This window comes from Saccoglossus kowalevskii, chromosome 1 (assembly GCF_978046115.1).
Source record: "Saccoglossus kowalevskii chromosome 1, keSacKowa6.1, whole genome shotgun sequence".
NCBI lineage: Eukaryota > Metazoa > Hemichordata > Enteropneusta > Harrimaniidae > Saccoglossus > Saccoglossus kowalevskii.
The window spans coordinates 45404829-45423331 of NC_140641.1; the positions used below are offsets into that span (position 1 = coordinate 45404829).

Here is an 18503-nt window from a genome sequence, read left to right on the forward strand (position 1 = left end):
TACCCACCATAGACTCTGGGTCCCCCCCCAACCTCCCCACTCTTTCCGTCGCGTTGGAACCAGAGTGAAGGACGGCTACCTGTGGCGCTGCCAGGTGGCCTCGGTCACGTGGGTTCGTGACGTAAGGGGTAAAAGAATCTAGAGGTAATGGGGCTTTCCCTGACCTGGATTCTATCTCTCCGTCACCGGCAGAATCGCTGATTAATGCCTACAGTTCAAAATAGTCATTTTGACTGACCGGAGTCTATGGTGGGTATGAACTATGTGAATAGGCGGGTTCGGAGAACCCTCGCCTAATTTCAATGAAACTTGGTACATTGATGCTCCAGAACAATACACAGACCCGCTCAGATCATATTAATTACCTAATTTGCCTAATAAATCATAATTTTTGGTTCTAACCACATTTCAATAAAACTTGGTACAATGTACATAGATGGTCTGTGACAGTACTTATCTTAATTTAATGAATCTTGGTACATATGTACTCTAACACAATGTGATGATCAAATTAGTTTCAGGTTTATATACATCTATTATAATTACCTAATTTGCATAATAATTTACTTTTCAGATTCCACTAATTTAGTTAGGATTAATCATCACATTATGAAACTTTGTACATGTGCACCGTGAAACAATATACAGAACTAAATCTATGTATAATAATTGTTTGTATAGTAATATTATTAGCCCATTTCTGATATCTAAAAAATCAGATTTAAATTGAATTCATCGCAAAGGTGCTCTGGAATAAATTAGACTAAAACCATGGATGAAAAATCAAATGTATTTTCTGTATGTATTATAAATTTTGATAATGTGGATCACATTTTTTTCATGTTATGCATCTCAAATAGCAGACTGAAATTAGTTGCCAAGCTTCTCGATTGAAAAGCAAATCTTAAAAAAATCAAATTAATTTGAATGCCTCTTCAATACTCTCAGCACAAGGGAGTTCTTTCTAAGCTTTCTTTGATTATATAAGTTGATTATAAGATTATATTTATTTTTGCAGCAAAGTCACTGGAGGCCCATTAGTACGTATATCTCGTATGCATGATCCAGAACGTGGTCAGGGTACGCTGCCTTATGGGGAAGCTCGTGAGGATGATGAAGACCAACAATGACCAATACAACAATATTTGCATATTTATAGGACCATGTCATCATCTCTCTTGTTCCAAATTTACTGGACATGCTTTATTATATTTGATATTTAGTATTCATTATTATTTGTATTATAAGATATATTTTTAAATTAGTTATTGCACCAATCACGCAAACTTGACCTGTTAGTACTCTGGAAATTACTGTATGCCATAACTTGATGGTATCCTATGAAGTATTTGCATCAAACCAAATTAGAAATGTTTTTTGTTGTATTCCAAGATGACAGGTTGCTTCTCCACAACTGCACCCAGTGGTTGGATTGATACCACAAGATGACAGGTTGCTTCTCCACAACTGCACCCAGTGGTTGGATTGATACCACAAGATATACAATCACTCAGATCAAGGTTTTATTGACCTCTTGATGACCTGTATGATTACAGTAGTGTCTTGTTGCTTACTTTGTAGTATCCTTGTAATAAGTTAGACACAAGGATATAACAACTGTTACAAATTTGTAAACCATTATTCAACCCTGTAGCATTTACTCTATTTTTGATATTTTCATATTTTATATACTTCTTGTGCCTTATTGAACTATTCATCTATATCTTTTTGCAATAACAAGTCACTGCCATTTTTGAAATGAAAGCTTTTGTACATTAAAACCAGTATAATGAAGTGTGCTATTGTTTTGAACACATACTATGTTTACGTTTATTTCATTCATTCATTCATTCATTCAGTTTCTTCTTGTTATTCGTTCAGAACATTGTTAGCATACTAAGCAACTACAAGATTACCAGTATTCAGTATTTTGTAAATAACTTCATTGAAAGCTGATAAATTGGCAATACAGTTTACAAATTTTATGACATCACGTAAAGTACATGATTTAAGTAAACATGAAATATACATTTAACTAACAGCTGAAAAGCAAATAACTTATAAATAACATGCTTGGCACTTTATGCACATAAAGTTATTCTAGCATTTTATGAAAATATTTTCACAAGATGATTTAATTCTTCATTTCTATCTGTCACATTTCTGTTATCTAATTATAAAAATAATTAAATACATAAAACCACAATTACCTGTGTATGATTTCGCCCCTCTGCCCTACAACAAAGTTGTCCTCTGTCAATACAAAATTTACCATCTCCCTACTACAAAGTAACCCCTCTGTCATCTCTCAGCCAACTACCCCCTCCTCTGCTCACTACAAAGTCACCTCTCTGCTCACTACAAAGTCACCTCTCTGCCCACTACAAAGTCACCTCTCTGCCCACCACAAAGTTACCTCTCTGCCCACTACGAAGTCACCTCTCTGCCCACAAAGTCACCTCTCTGCCCATTACAAAGTCACCTCTGCCCACTACAAAATCACCTCTTTGCCCACTACAAAGTCACCTCTGCCCACTACAAAGTCACCTCTCTGCCCACTACAAAGTCACCTCTCTGCCCACTACAAAGTCACCTCTCTGCCCACTACAAAGTTACCTCTCTGCCCACTACAAAGTTTCCTCTCTGCCCACTACAAAGTCACCTCTCTGCCTGTTACAAAGCTGTTCTCTCTTCACTACAAATCATCTCAGTGCCCACTACAAAGTCACCTCTCTGCCCACTACAAAGTCACATCTCTGCCCACTACAAAGTTACCTCTCTGCCTGTTACAAAGCTGTTCTCTCTTCACTACAAATCACCTCAGTGCCCACTGCAAAGTCACCTCTCTGCCCACTACAAAGTTACCTCTCTGCCCACTACAAAGTTTCCTCTCTGCCCACTACAAAGTCACCTCTCTGCCTGTTACAAAGCTGTTCTCTCTTCACTACAAATCACCTCAGTGCCCACTACAAAGTTACCACTCTGCCCACTACAAAGTCACCTCTCTGCCCACTACAAAGTTACCTCTCTGCCCACTACAAAGTTTCCTCTCTGCCCACTACAAAGTCGCCTCTCTGCCTGTTACAAAGCTGTTCTCTCTTCACTACAAATCACCTCAGTGCCCACTACAAAGTTACCTCTCTGCCCACTACAAAGTCACCTCTGCCCACTACAAAGTTACCTCTCTGCCCACTACAAAGTTACCTCTCTGCCCACTACAAAGTCACCTCTCTGCCTGTTACAAAGCTGTTCTCTCTTCACTACAAATCACCTCAGTGCCCACTACAAAGTCACCTCTCTGCCCACTACAAAGTCACCTCTCTGCCCACTACAAAGTTACCTCTCTGCCCACTACAAAGTTTACTCTCTGTCCACTACAAAGTCACCTCTCTGCCTGTTACAAAGCTGTTCTCTCTTCACTACAAATCACCTATCTGCCTATAACAAAGTTGCCCTCTGGCCACTACAAATTCATCCCTCTGCCCACTACAAAGTCACCTCTCTGCTCACTACAAAGTTACCTCTCTGCCTGTTACAAAGCTGTTCTCTCTTCACTACAAATCACCTCTCTGCCCACTACAAATTCACCTCTCTCTCTGCCCACCACAAAGTTACCTCTTTGCCTATTACAAAGTTGCCCTCTATCTGCTATAAATTCAGCACGACATGAAGCTATGGCATGATCCCAGCACGATATGGAGCTATAGCATTAGTCAGAAGGATATAGAACTACAGCATTAACCCAGCACGATATGGAGCTATGACACTAGCCCAGCACGATATGGAGCTATGACACTAGCCCAGCACGATATGGAGCTATGACACTAGCCCAGCACTATATGGAGCTATGACACTAGCGCAGCACGATGTGGAGCTATGGCACTAGCCCAGCACGATATGGAACTATGGCACTAGCCCAGCACGATATGCAACTATGACACTAGCCCAGCACGATATGGAACTATGGCACTAGCCCAGCACGATATGGAACTATGGCACTAGCCCAGCACGATATGAAACTATGGCACTAGCCCAGCACGATATGGAACTATGGCATTAACCCAGCACGATATGGAGCTATGACACTAGCCCAGCACGATATGGAGCTATGACACTAGCCCAGCACGATATGGAGCTATGACACTAGCCCAGCACGATATGGAGCTATGACACTAGCCCAGCACGATATAGAACTATGGCATTAACCCAGCACGATATGGAGCTATGACACTAGCCCAGCACGATATGGAGCTATGACACTAGCCCAGCACGATATGGAACTATGACACTAGCCCAGCACGATATGGAGCTATGACACTAGCCCAGCACGATATGGAGCTATGACACTAGCCCAGCACGATATGGAACTATGGCACTAGCCCAGCACGATATGGAATTATGGCACTAGCCCAGCACGATATGGAACTATGACACTAGCCCAGCACGATATGGAGCTATGACACTAGCCCAGCACGATATGGAGCTATGGCACTAGCCCAGCACGATATGGAACTATGGCACTAGCCCAGCACGATATGGAACTATGGCACTAGCCCAGCACGATATGGAACTATGACACTAGCCCAGCACGATATGGAGCTATGACACTTGCCCAGCACGATATAGAACTATGGCATTAACCCAGCACGATATGGAACTATGACACTAGCCCAGCACGATATGGAGCTATGACACTAGCCCAGCACGACATGGAGCTATGGCACTGGCCCAGCACGATATGGAACTATGACACTAGCCCAGCACGATATAGAACTATGGCATTAACCCAGCACGATATGGAGCTATGCCACTAGCCCAGCACGATATAGAACTCTGGCATTAACCCAGCACGATATGGAACTATGACACTAGCCCAGCACGATATAGAACTATGGCATTAACCTAGCACGATATGGAGCTATGACACTAGCCCAGCACGATATAGAACTATGGCACTAGCCCAGCACGATATGGATCTATGACACTAGCCCAGCACGATATGGAACTATGACACTAGCCCAGCACGATATGGAACTATGGCACTAGCCCAGCACGATATGGAACTATGGCACTAGCCCAGCACAATATGGAACTATGGCACTAGCCCAGCACGATATGGAACTATGGCACTAGCCCAGCACGATATAGAACTATGGCACTAGCCCAGCACGATATGGAGCTATGGAATTAGCCCAGCATGATATGGAACTATGACACTAGCCCAACACAATATGGAACTATGGCACTAGCCCAGCACGATATGGAACTATGACACTAGCCCAGCACGATATGGAACTATGGCACTAGCCCAGCACGATATGGAACTATGGCACTAGCCCAGCACGATATGGAACTATGGCACTAGCCCAGCACGATATGAAACTATGGCACTAGCCCAGCACGATATAGAACTATGGCACTAGCCCAGCACGATATGGAACTATGGCACTAGCCCAGCACGATATGGAACTATGGCACTAGCCCAGCACGACATGGAACTATGGCACTAGCCCAGCACGATATGGAACTATGGCACTAGCCCAGCACGATATGAAACTATGGCACTAGCCCAGCACGATATATAACTATGACACTAGCCCAGCACGATATGGAGCTATGACACTAGCCCAGCACGATATAGAACTATGGTATTAACCCAGCACGATATGGAGCTATGACACTAGCCCAGCACGATATAGAACTATGGCACTAGCCCAGCACGATATGGATCTATGACACTAGCCCAACACGATATGGAACTATGGCACTAGCCCAGCACGATATGGAACTATGACACTAGCCCAACACGATATGGAACTATGGCACTAGCCCAGCACGATATGGAACTATGACACTAGCCCAGCACGATATGGAACTATGGCACTAGCCCAGCACGATATGGAACTATGGCACTAGCCCAGCACGATATGGAACTATGGCACTAGCCCAGCACGATATGGAACTATGGCACTAGCCCAGCACGATATAGAACTATGGCACTAGCCCAGCACGATATGGAGCTATGGAATTAGCTCAGCATGATATGGAACTATGACACTAGCCCAACACGATATGGAACTATGGCACTAGCCCAGCACGATATGGAACTATGGCACTAGCCCAGCACGATATGGAGCTATGGCACTAGCCCAGCACGATATGGAATTATGGCACTAGCCCAGCACGATATGGAACTATAGCACTAGCCCAGCACGATATGGAACTATGGTACTAGCCCAGCACGATATAGAACTATGGCACTAGCCCAGCACGATATGGAACTATGGCACTAGCCCAGCACGATATGGAACTATGGCACTAGCCCAGCACGACATGGAACTATGGCACTAGCCCAGCACGATATGGAACTATGGCACTAGCCCAGCACGATATGGAGCTATGGAATTAGCCCAACACGATATGGAACTATGACACTAGCCCAGCACGATATGGAACTATGACACTAGCCCAGCACTATATGGAGCTATGACACTAGCGCAGCACGATGTGGAGCTATGGCACTAGCCCAGCACGATATGGAACTATGACACTAGCCCAGCACGATATGGAACTATGGCACTAGCCCAGCACGATATGGAACTATGGCATTAGCCCAGCACGATATGAAACTATGGCACTAGCCCAGCACGATATGGAACTATGGCACTAGCCCAGCACGATATGAAACTATGGCACTAGCCCAGCACGATATATAACTATGGCACTAGCTCAGCACGATATAGAACTATGGCACTAGCCCAGCACGATATGGAACTATGACACTAGCCCAGCACGATATGGAGCTATGACACTAGTGCAGCACGATATCGAGCTATGGCACTAGCCCAGCATGATATGGAACTATGACACTAGCCCAGCACGATATGGAGCTATGACACTAGCCCAGCACGATATGGAGCTATGGCACTAGCCCAGCACGATATGGAGCTATGACACTAGCCCAGCACGATATGGAACTATGGCACTAGCCCAGCACGATATGGAACTATGGCACTAGCCCAGCACGATATGGAACTATGGAATTAGCCCAGCACGATATGGAGCTATGACACTAGCCCAGCACGATATGGAACTATGGCACTAGCCCAGCACGATATGAAACTATGGAATTAGCCCAGCACGATATGGAGCTATGACACTAGCCAAGCACGATATGGAACTATGGCACTAGCCCAGCACGATATGGAATTATGGCACTAGCCCAGCACGATATGGATCTATGACACTAGCCCGACACGATATGGAACTATGGCACTAGCCCAGCACGATATGGAACTATGACACTAGCCCAGCACGATATGGAACTATGGCACTAGCCCAGCACGATATGGAACTATGGCACTAGCCCAGCACGATATGGAACTATGGCACTAGCCCAGCACGATATGGAACTATGGCACTAGCCCAGCACGATATAGAACTATGGCACTAGCCCAGCACGGTATGGAGCTATGGAATTAGCCCAGCATGATATGGAACTATGACACTAGCCCAACACGATATGGAACTATGGCACTAGCCCAGCACGATATGGAACTATGACACTAGCCCAGCACGATATGGAACTATGGCACTAGCCCAGCACGATATGGAACTATGGCACTAGCCCAGCACGATATGGAACTATGGCACTAGCCCAGCACGATATGGAACTATGGCACTAGCCCAGCACGATATAGAACTATGGCACTAGCCCAGCACGATATGGAACTATGGCACTAGCCCAGCACGATATGGAACTATGGCACTAGCCCAGCACGACATGGAACTATGGCACTAGCCCAGCACGATATGGAACTATGGCACTAGCCCAGCACGATATGAAACTATGGCACTAGCCCAGCTCGATATGGAACTATGGCACTAGCCCAGCACGATATGAAACTATGGCACTAGCCCAGCACAATATATAACTATGACACTAGCCCAGCACGATATGGAGCTATGACACTAGCCCAGCACGATATAGAACTATGGCACTAGCCCAGCACGATATGGAGCTATGCCACTAGCCCAGCACGATATAGAACTCTGGCATTAACCCAGCACGATATGGAACTATGACACTAGCCCAGCACGATATGGAGCTATGACACTAGCCCAGCACGATATAGAACTATGGCATTAACCCAGCACGATATGGGGCTATGACACTAGCCCAGCACGATATAGAACTATGGCACTAGCCCAGCACGATATGGATCTATGACACTAGCCCAACACGATATGGAACTATGGCACTAGCCCAGCACGATATGGAACTATGACACTAGCCCAGCACGATATGGAACTATGGCACTAGCCCAGCACGATATGGAACTATGGCACTAGCCCAGCACAATATGGAACTATGGCACTAGCCCAGCACGATATGGAACTATGGCACTAGCCCAGCACGATATAGAACTATGGCACTAGCCCAGCACGATATGGAGCTATGGAATTAGCCCAGCATGATATGGAACTATGACACTAGCCCAACACGATATGGAACTATGGCACTAGCCCAGCACGATATGGAACTATGACACTAGCCCAGCACGATATGGAACTATGGCACTAGCCCAGCACGATATGGAACTATGGCACTAGCCCAGCACGATATGGAACTATGGCACTAGCCCAGCACGATATGAAACTATGGCACTAGCCCAGCACGATATAGAACTATGGCACTAGCCCAGCACGATATGGAACTATGGCACTAGCCCAGCACGATATGGAACTATGGCACTAGCCCAGCACGACATGGAACTATGGCACTAGCCCAGCACGATATGGAACTATGGCACTAGCCCAGCACGATATGAAACTATGGCACTAGCCCAGCACGATATATAACTATGACACTAGCCCAGCACGATATGGAGCTATGACACTAGCCCAGCACGATATAGAACTATGGTATTAACCCAGCACGATATGGAGCTATGACACTAGCCCAGCACGATATAGAACTATGGCACTAGCCCAGCACGATATGGATCTATGACACTAGCCCAACACGATATGGAACTATGGCACTAGCCCAGCACGATATGGAACTATGACACTAGCCCAGCACGATATGGAACTATGGCACTAGCCCAGCACGATATGGAACTATGGCACTAGCCCAGCACGATATGGAACTATGGCACTAGCCCAGCACGATATGGAACTATGGCACTAGCCCAGCACGATATAGAACTATGGCACTAGCCCAGCACGATATGGAGCTATGGAATTAGCTCAGCATGATATGGAACTATGACACTAGCCCAACACGATATGGAACTATGGCACTAGCCCAGCACGATATGGAACTATGGCACTAGCCCAGCACGATATGGAACTATGGCACTAGCCCAGCACGATATGGAACTATGGCACTAGCCCAGCACGATATGGAACTATAGCACTAGCCCAGCACGATATGGAACTATGGTACTAGCCCAGCACGATATTAAACTATGGCACTAGCCCAGCACGATATGGAACTATGGCACTAGCCCAGCACGAAATGGAACTATGGCACTAGCCCAGCACGACATGGAACTATGGCACTAGCCCAGCACGATATGGAACTATGGCACTAGCCCAGCACGATATGGAGCTATGGAATTAGCCCAACACGATATGGAACTATGACACTAGCCCAGCACGATATGGAACTATGACACTAGCCCAGCACTATATGGAGCTATGACACTAGCGCAGCACGATGTGGAGCTATGGCACTAGCCCAGCACGATATGGAACTATGGCACTAGCCCAGCACGATATGCAACTATGACACTAGCCCAGCACGATATGGAACTATGGCACTAGCCCAGCACGATATGGAACTATGGCATTAGCCCAGCACGATATGAAACTATGGCACTAGCCCAGCACGATATGGAACTATGGCACTAGCCCAGCACGATATGAAACTATGGCACTAGCCCAGCACGATATATAACTATGGCACTAGCCCAGCACGATATGGAGCTATGACACTAGCCCAGCACGATATGGAACTATGACACTAGCCCAGCACGATATGAAACTATGGAATTAGCCCAGCACGATATGGAGCTATGACACTAGCCAAGCACGATATGGAACTATGGCACTAGCCCAGCACGATATGGAATTATGGCACTAGCCCAGCACAATATGGATCTATGACACTAGCCCAACACGATATGGAACTATGGCACTAGCCCAGCACGATATGGAACTATGACACTAGCCCAGCACGATATGGAACTATGGCACTAGCCCAGCACGATATGGAACTATGGCACTAGCCCAGCACGATATGGAACTATGGCACTAGCCCAGCACGATATGGAACTATGGCACTAGCCCAGCACGATATAGAACTATGGCACTAGCCCAGCACGATATGGAGCTATGGAATTAGCCCAGCATGATATGGAACTATGACACTAGCCCAACACGATATGGAACTATGGCACTAGCCCAGCACGATATGGAACTATGACACTAGCCCAGCACGATATGGAACTATGGCACTAGCCCAGCACGATATGGAACTATGGCACTAGCCCAGCACGATATGGAACTATGGCACTAGCCCAGCACGATATGGAACTATGGCACTAGCCCAGCACGATATAGAACTATGGCACTAGCCCAGCACGATATGGAACTATGGCACTAGCCCAGCACGATATGGAACTATGGCACTAGCCCAGCACGACATGGAACTATGGCACTAGCCCAGCACGATATGGAACTATGGCACTAGCCCAGCACGATATGAAACTATGGCACTAGCCCAGCACGATATGGAACTATGGCACTAGCCCAGCACGATATGAAACTATGGCACTAGCCCAGCACGATATATAACTATGACACTAGCCCAGCACGATATGGAGCTATGACACTAGCCCAGCACGATATAGAACTATGGCACTAGCCCAGCACGATATGGATCTATGACACTAGCCCAACACGATATGGAACTATGGCACTAGCCCAGCACGATATGGAACTATGACACTAGCCCAGCACGATATGGAACTATGGCACTAGCCCAGCACGATATGGAACTATGACACTAGCCCAACACGATATGGAACTATGGCACTAGCCCAGCACGATATGGAACTATGACACTAGCCCAGCACGATATGGAACTATGGCACTAGCCCAGCACGATATGGGACTATGGCACTAGCCCAGCACGATATGGAACTATGGCACTAGCCCAGCACGATATAGAACTATGGCACTAGCCCAGCACGATATGGAACTATGGCACTAGCCCAGCACGATATGCAACTATGACACTAGCCCAGCACGATATGGAACTATGGCACTAGCCCAGCACGATACGGAACTATGGCACTAGCCCAGCACGATATGAAACTATGGCACTAGCCCAGCACGATATGGAACTATGGCACTAGCCCAGCACGATATGAAACTATGGCACTAGCCCAGCACGATATATAACTATGGCACTAGCCCAGCACGATATAGAACTATGGAACTAGCCCAGCACGATATGGAACTATGACACTAGCCCAGCACGATATGGAGCTATGACACTAGCGCAGCACGATATCGAGCTATGGCACTAGCCCAGCACGATATGGAACTATGACACTAGCCCAGCACGATATGGAGCTATGACACTAGCCCAGCACGATATGGAGCTATGGCACTAGCCCAGCACGATATGGAGCTATGACACTAGCCCAGCACGATATGGAACTATGGCACTAGCCTAGCACGATATGGAACTATGGCACTAGCCCAGCACGATATGGAACTATGGAATTAGCCCAGCACGATATGGAGCTATGACACTAGCCCAGCACGATATGGAACTATGGCACTAGCCCAGCACGATATGAAACTATGGAATTAGCCCAGCACGATATGGAGCTATGACACTAGCCCAGCACGATATGGAACTATGGCACTAGCCCAGCACGATATGGAATTATGGCACTAGCCCAGCACGATATGGAACTATGACACTAGCCCAGCACGATATGGAGCTATGACACTAGCCCAGCACGATATGGAGCTATGGCACTAGCCCAGCACGATATGGAACTATGGCACTAGCCCAGCACGATATGGAACTATGGCACTAGCCCAGCACGATATGGAACTATGACACTAGCCCAGCACGACATGGAACTATGGCACTAGTCCAGCACGATATGGAACTATGGCACTAGCCCAGCACGATATGGAGCTATGGAATTAGCCCAACACGATATGGAACTATGACACTAGCCCAGCACGATATGGAACTATGACACTAGCCCAGCACTATATGGAGCTATGACACTAGCCCAGCACGATATGGAACTATGGCACTAGCCAGCACGACATGGAACTATGGCACTAGCCCAGCACGATATGGAACTATGGCACTAGCCCAGCACGATATGAAACTATGGCACTAGCCCAGCACGATATGGAACTATGGCACTAGCCCAGCACGATATGAAACTATGGCACTAGCCCAGCACGATATATAACTATGACACTAGCCCAGCACGATATGGAGCTATGACACTAGCCCAGCACGATATAGAACTATGGCATTAACCCAGCACGATATGGAGCTATGACACTAGCCCAGCACGATATAGAACTATGGCACTAGCCCAGCACGATATGGATCTATGACACTAGCCCAACACGATATGGAACTATGGCACTAGCCCAGCACGATATGGAACTATGACACTAGCCCAGCACGATATGGAACTATGGCACTAGCCCAGCACGATATGGAACTATGGCACTAGCCTAGCACGATATGGAGCTATGGCACTAGCCCAGCACGATATGGAACTATGGCACTAGCCCAGCACGATATAGAACTATGGCACTAGCCCAGCACGATATGGAGCTATGGAATTAGCCCAGCATGATATGGAACTATGACACTAGCCCAACACGATATGGAACTATGGCACTAGCCCAGCACGATATGGAACTATGACACTAGCCCAGCACGATATGGAACTATGGCACTAGCCCAGCACGATAAGGAACTATGGCACTAGCCCAGCACGATATGGAACTATGGCACTAGCCCAGCACGATATGGAACTATGGCACTAGCCCAGCACGATATAGAACTATGGCACTAGCCCAGCACGATATGGAACTATGGCACTAGCCCAGCACGACATGGAACTATGGCACTAGCCCAGCACGATATGGAACTATGGCACTAGCCCAGCACGATATGGAGCTATGGAATTAGCCCAACACGATATGGAACTATGACACTAGCCCAGCACGATATGGAACTATGACACTAGCCCAGCACTATATGGAGCTATGACACTAGCGCAGCACGATGTGGAGCTATGGCACTAGCCCAGCACGATATGGAACTATGGCACTAGCCCAGCACTATATGCAACTATGACACTAGCCCAGCACGATATGGAACTATGGCACTAGCCCAGCACGATATGGAACTATGGCACTAGCCCAGCACGATATGAAACTATGGCACTAGCCCAGCACGATATGGAACTATGGCACTAGCCCAGCACGATATAAAACTATGGCACTAGCCCAGCACGATATAGAACTATGGCACTAGCCCAGCACGATATGGAACTATGACACTAGCCCAGCACGATATGGAGCTATGACACTAGCGCAGCACGATATCGAGCTATGGCACTAGCCCAGCACGATATGGAACTATGACACTAGCCCAGCACGATATGGAGCTATGACACTAGCCCAGCACGATATGGAGCTATGGCACTAGCCCAGCACGATATGAAGCTATGACACTAGCCCAGCACGATATGGAACTATGGCACTAGCCCAGCACGATATGGAACTATGGCACTAGCCCAGCACGATATGGAACTATGGAATTAGCCCAGCACGATATGGAGCTATGACACTAGCCCAGCACGATATGGAACTATGGCACTAGCCCAGCACGATATGAAACTATGGAATTAGCCCAGCACGATATGGAGCTATGACACTAGCCCAGCACGATATGGAACTATGGCACTAGCCCAGCACGATATGGAATTATGGCACTAGCCCAGCACGATATGGAACTATGACACTAGCCCAGCACGATATGGAGCTATGACACTAGCCCAGCACGATGTGGAGCTATGGCACTAGCCCAGCACGATATGGAACTATGGCACTAGCCCAGCACGATATGGAACTATGGCACTAGCCCAGCACGATATGGAACTATGGCACTAGCCCAGCACGATATGGAACTATGACACTAGCCCAGCACGATATGGAACTATGGAATTAGCCCAGCACGATATGGAGCTATGACACTAGCCCAGCACGATATGGAGCTGTGACACTAGCCCAGCACGATATGGAACTATGGCACTAGCCCAGCACGATATGGAACTATGACACTAGCCCAGCACGATATGGAGCTGTGACACTAGCCCAGCACGATATGGAACTATGGCACTAGCCCAGCACGATATGGAACTATGGAATTAGCCCAGCACGATATGGAGCTATGACACTAGCCCAGCACGATATGAAACTATGGCACTAGCCCAGCACGATATGGAGCTGTGACACTAGCCCAGCACGATATGGAACTATGGCACTAGCCCAGCACGATATGGAACTATGGCACTAGCCCAGCACGATATGGAGCTATGACACTAGCCAGCACGATATGGAGCTGTGACACTAGCCCAGCACGATATGGAACTATGGAATTAGCCCAGCACGATATGGAGCTATGACACTAGCCCAGCACGATATGGAGCTGTGACACTAGCCCAGCACGATATGGAACTATGACACTAGCCCAGCACGATATGGAACTATGGAATTAGCCCAGCACGATATGGAACTATGACACTAGCCCAGCACGATATGGAACTATGGCACTAGCCCAGCACGATATGGAACTATGGCACTAGCCCAGCACGATATGGAACTATGGCACTAGCCCAACACGATATGGAGCTGTGACACTAGCCCAGCACGATATGGAACTATGGCACTAGCCCAGCACGATATGGAACTATGGAATTAGCCCAGCACGATATGGAGCTATGACACTAGCCCAGCACGATATGGAACTATGGCACTAGCCCAGCACGATATGGAGCTGTGACACTAGCCCAGCACGATATGGAACTATGGCACTAGCCCAGCACGATATGGAACTATGGCACTAGCCCAGCACGATATGGAGCTATGACACTAGCCCAGCACGATATGGAGCTGTGACACTAGCCCAGCACGATATGGAACTATGGAATTAGCCCAGCGCGATATGGAGCTATGACACTAGCCCAGCACGATATGGAGCTGTGACACTAGCCCAGCACCATATGGAACTATGACACTAGCCCAGCACGATATGGAACTATGACACTAGCCCAGCACGATATGGAACTATGACACTAGTCCAGCACGATATGGAGCTATGGCACTAGCCCAGCACGATATGGAGCTATGACACTAGCCCAGCACGATATGGAGCTATGGAATTAGCCCAGCACGATATGGATCTATGACACTAGCCCAGCACGATATGGAGCTATGGAATTAGCCCAGCACGATATGGAACTATGGCACTAGCCCAGCACGATATGGAACTATGACACTAGCCCAGCACGATATGGAGCTATGGAATTAGCCCAGCACGATATGGAACTATGACACTAGCCCAGCACGATATGGAACTATGGCACTAGCCCAGCACGATATGGAACTATGACACTAGCCCAGCACGATATAGAACTATGGCACTAGCCCAGCACGATATGGAGCTATGGAATTAGCCCAGCACGATATGGAACTATGGCACTAGCCCAGCACGATATGGAACTATGACACTAGCCCAGCACGATATGGAGCTATGGCACTAGCGCAGCACGATATGGAACTATGGCACTAGCCCAGCACGATATGGAACTATGACACTAGCCCAGCACTATATGTTGCTATGACACTAGCCCAGCACGATATGGAACTATGACACTAGCCCAGCACGATATGGAACTATGGCACTAGCCCAGCACGATATGCAACTATGACACTAGCCCAGCACGATATGGAACTATGGCACTAGCCCAGCACGATATGGAACTATGGCACTAGCCCAGCACGATATGAAACTATGGCACTAGCCCAGCACGATATGGAACTATGGCATTAACCCAGCACGATATGGAGCTATGACACTAGCCCAGCACGATATGGAGCTATGACACTAGCCCAGCACGATATGGAGCTATGACACTAGCCCAGCACGATATGGAGCTATGACACTAGCCCAGCACGATATAGAACTATGGCATTAACCCAGCACGATATGGAGCTATGACACTAGCCCAGCACGATATGGAGCTATGACACTAGCCCAGCACGATATGGAACTATGACACTAGCCCAGCACGATATGGAGCTATGACACTAGCCCAGCACGATATGGAGCTATGACACTAGCCCAGCACGATATGGAACTATGGCACTAGCCCAGCACGATATGGAATTATGGCACTAGCCCAGCACGATATGGAACTATGACACTAGCCCAGCACGATATGGAGCTATGACACTAGCCCAGCACGATATGGAGCTATGGCACTAGCCCAGCACGATATGGAACTATGGCACTAGCCCAGCACGATATGGAACTATGGCACTAGCCCAGCACGATATGGAACTATGACACTAGCCCAGCACGATATGGAGCTATGACACTTGCCCAGCACGATATAGAACTATGGCATTAACCCAGCACGATATGGAACTATGACACTAGCCCAGCACGATATGGAGCTATGACACTAGCCCAGCACGACATGGAGCTATGGCACTGGCCCAGCACGATATGGAACTATGACACTAGCCCAGCACGATATAGAACTATGGCATTAACCCAGCACGATATGGAGCTATGCCACTAGCCCAGCACGATATAGAACTCTGGCATTAACCCAGCACGATATGGAACTATGACACTAGCCCAGCACGATATAGAACTATGGCATTAACCTAGCACGATATGGAGCTATGACACTAGCCCAGCACGATATAGAACTATGGCACTAGCCCAGCACGATATGGATCTATGACACTAGCCCAGCACGATATGGAACTATGACACTAGCCCAGCACGATATGGAACTATGGCACTAGCCCAGCACGATATGGAACTATGGCACTAGCCCAGCACAATATGGAACTATGGCACTAGCCCAGCACGATATGGAACTATGGCACTAGCCCAGCACGATATAGAACTATGGCACTAGCCCAGCACGATATGGAGCTATGGAATTAGCCCAGCATGATATGGAACTATGACACTAGCCCAACACAATATGGAACTATGGCACTAGCCCAGCACGATATGGAACTATGACACTAGCCCAGCACGATATGGAACTATGGCACTAGCCCAGCACGATATGGAACTATGGCACTAGCCCAGCACGATATGGAACTATGGCACTAGCCCAGCACGATATGAAACTATGGCACTAGCCCAGCACGATATAGAACTATGGCACTAGCCCAGCACGATATGGAACTATGGCACTAGCCCAGCACGATATGGAACTATGGCACTAGCCCAGCACGACATGGAACTATGGCACTAGCCCAGCACGATATGGAACTATGGCACTAGCCCAGCACGATATGAAACTATGGCACTAGCCCAGCACGATATATAACTATGACACTAGCCCAGCACGATATGGAGCTATGACACTAGCCCAGCACGATATAGAACTATGGTATTAACCCAGCACGATATGGAGCTATGACACTAGCCCAGCACGATATAGAACTATGGCACTAGCCCAGCACGATATGGATCTATGACACTAGCCCAACACGATATGGAACTATGGCACTAGCCCAGCACGATATGGAACTATGACACTAGCCCAACACGATATGGAACTATGGCACTAGCCCAGCACGATATGGAACTATGACACTAGCCCAGCACGATATGGAACTATGGCACTAGCCCAGCACGATATGGAACTATGGCACTAGCCCAGCACGATATGGAACTATGGCACTAGCCCAGCACGATATGGAACTATGGCACTAGCCCAGCACGATATAGAACTATGGCACTAGCCCAGCACGATATGGAGCTATGGAATTAGCTCAGCATGATATGGAACTATGACACTAGCCCAACACGATATGGAACTATGGCACTAGCCCAGCACGATATGGAACTATGGCACTAGCCCAGCACGATATGGAGCTATGGCACTAGCCCAGCACGATATGGAATTATGGCACTAGCCCAGCACGATATGGAACTATAGCACTAGCCCAGCACGATATGGAACTATGGTACTAGCCCAGCACGATATAGAACTATGGCACTAGCCCAGCACGATATGGAACTATGGCACTAGCCCAGCACGATATGGAACTATGGCACTAGCCCAGCACGACATGGAACTATGGCACTAGCCCAGCACGATATGGAACTATGGCACTAGCCC

The 18503-nt window shown here is 47.6% G+C and overlaps 1 protein-coding gene across 2 annotated transcripts in view; it reads left to right on the plus strand.

The window, feature by feature from the left end:
• LOC100375430 (structural maintenance of chromosomes protein 6-like) overlaps positions 1-2206 on the plus strand; it is a 128138-nt gene extending 125932 nt beyond the window's left edge. For both annotated transcript variants that reach the window (XM_085502548.1, XM_085502557.1), the window contains exon 25: positions 1019-2206. In XM_085502548.1, the coding sequence (XP_085358674.1) occupies positions 1019-1130 (112 nt within the window). In that variant the 3' untranslated portion in view covers positions 1131-2206. The remainder of the gene's footprint in view (positions 1-1018) is intronic.
• The last annotated feature ends 16297 nt before the right edge of the window (positions 2207-18503 follow it).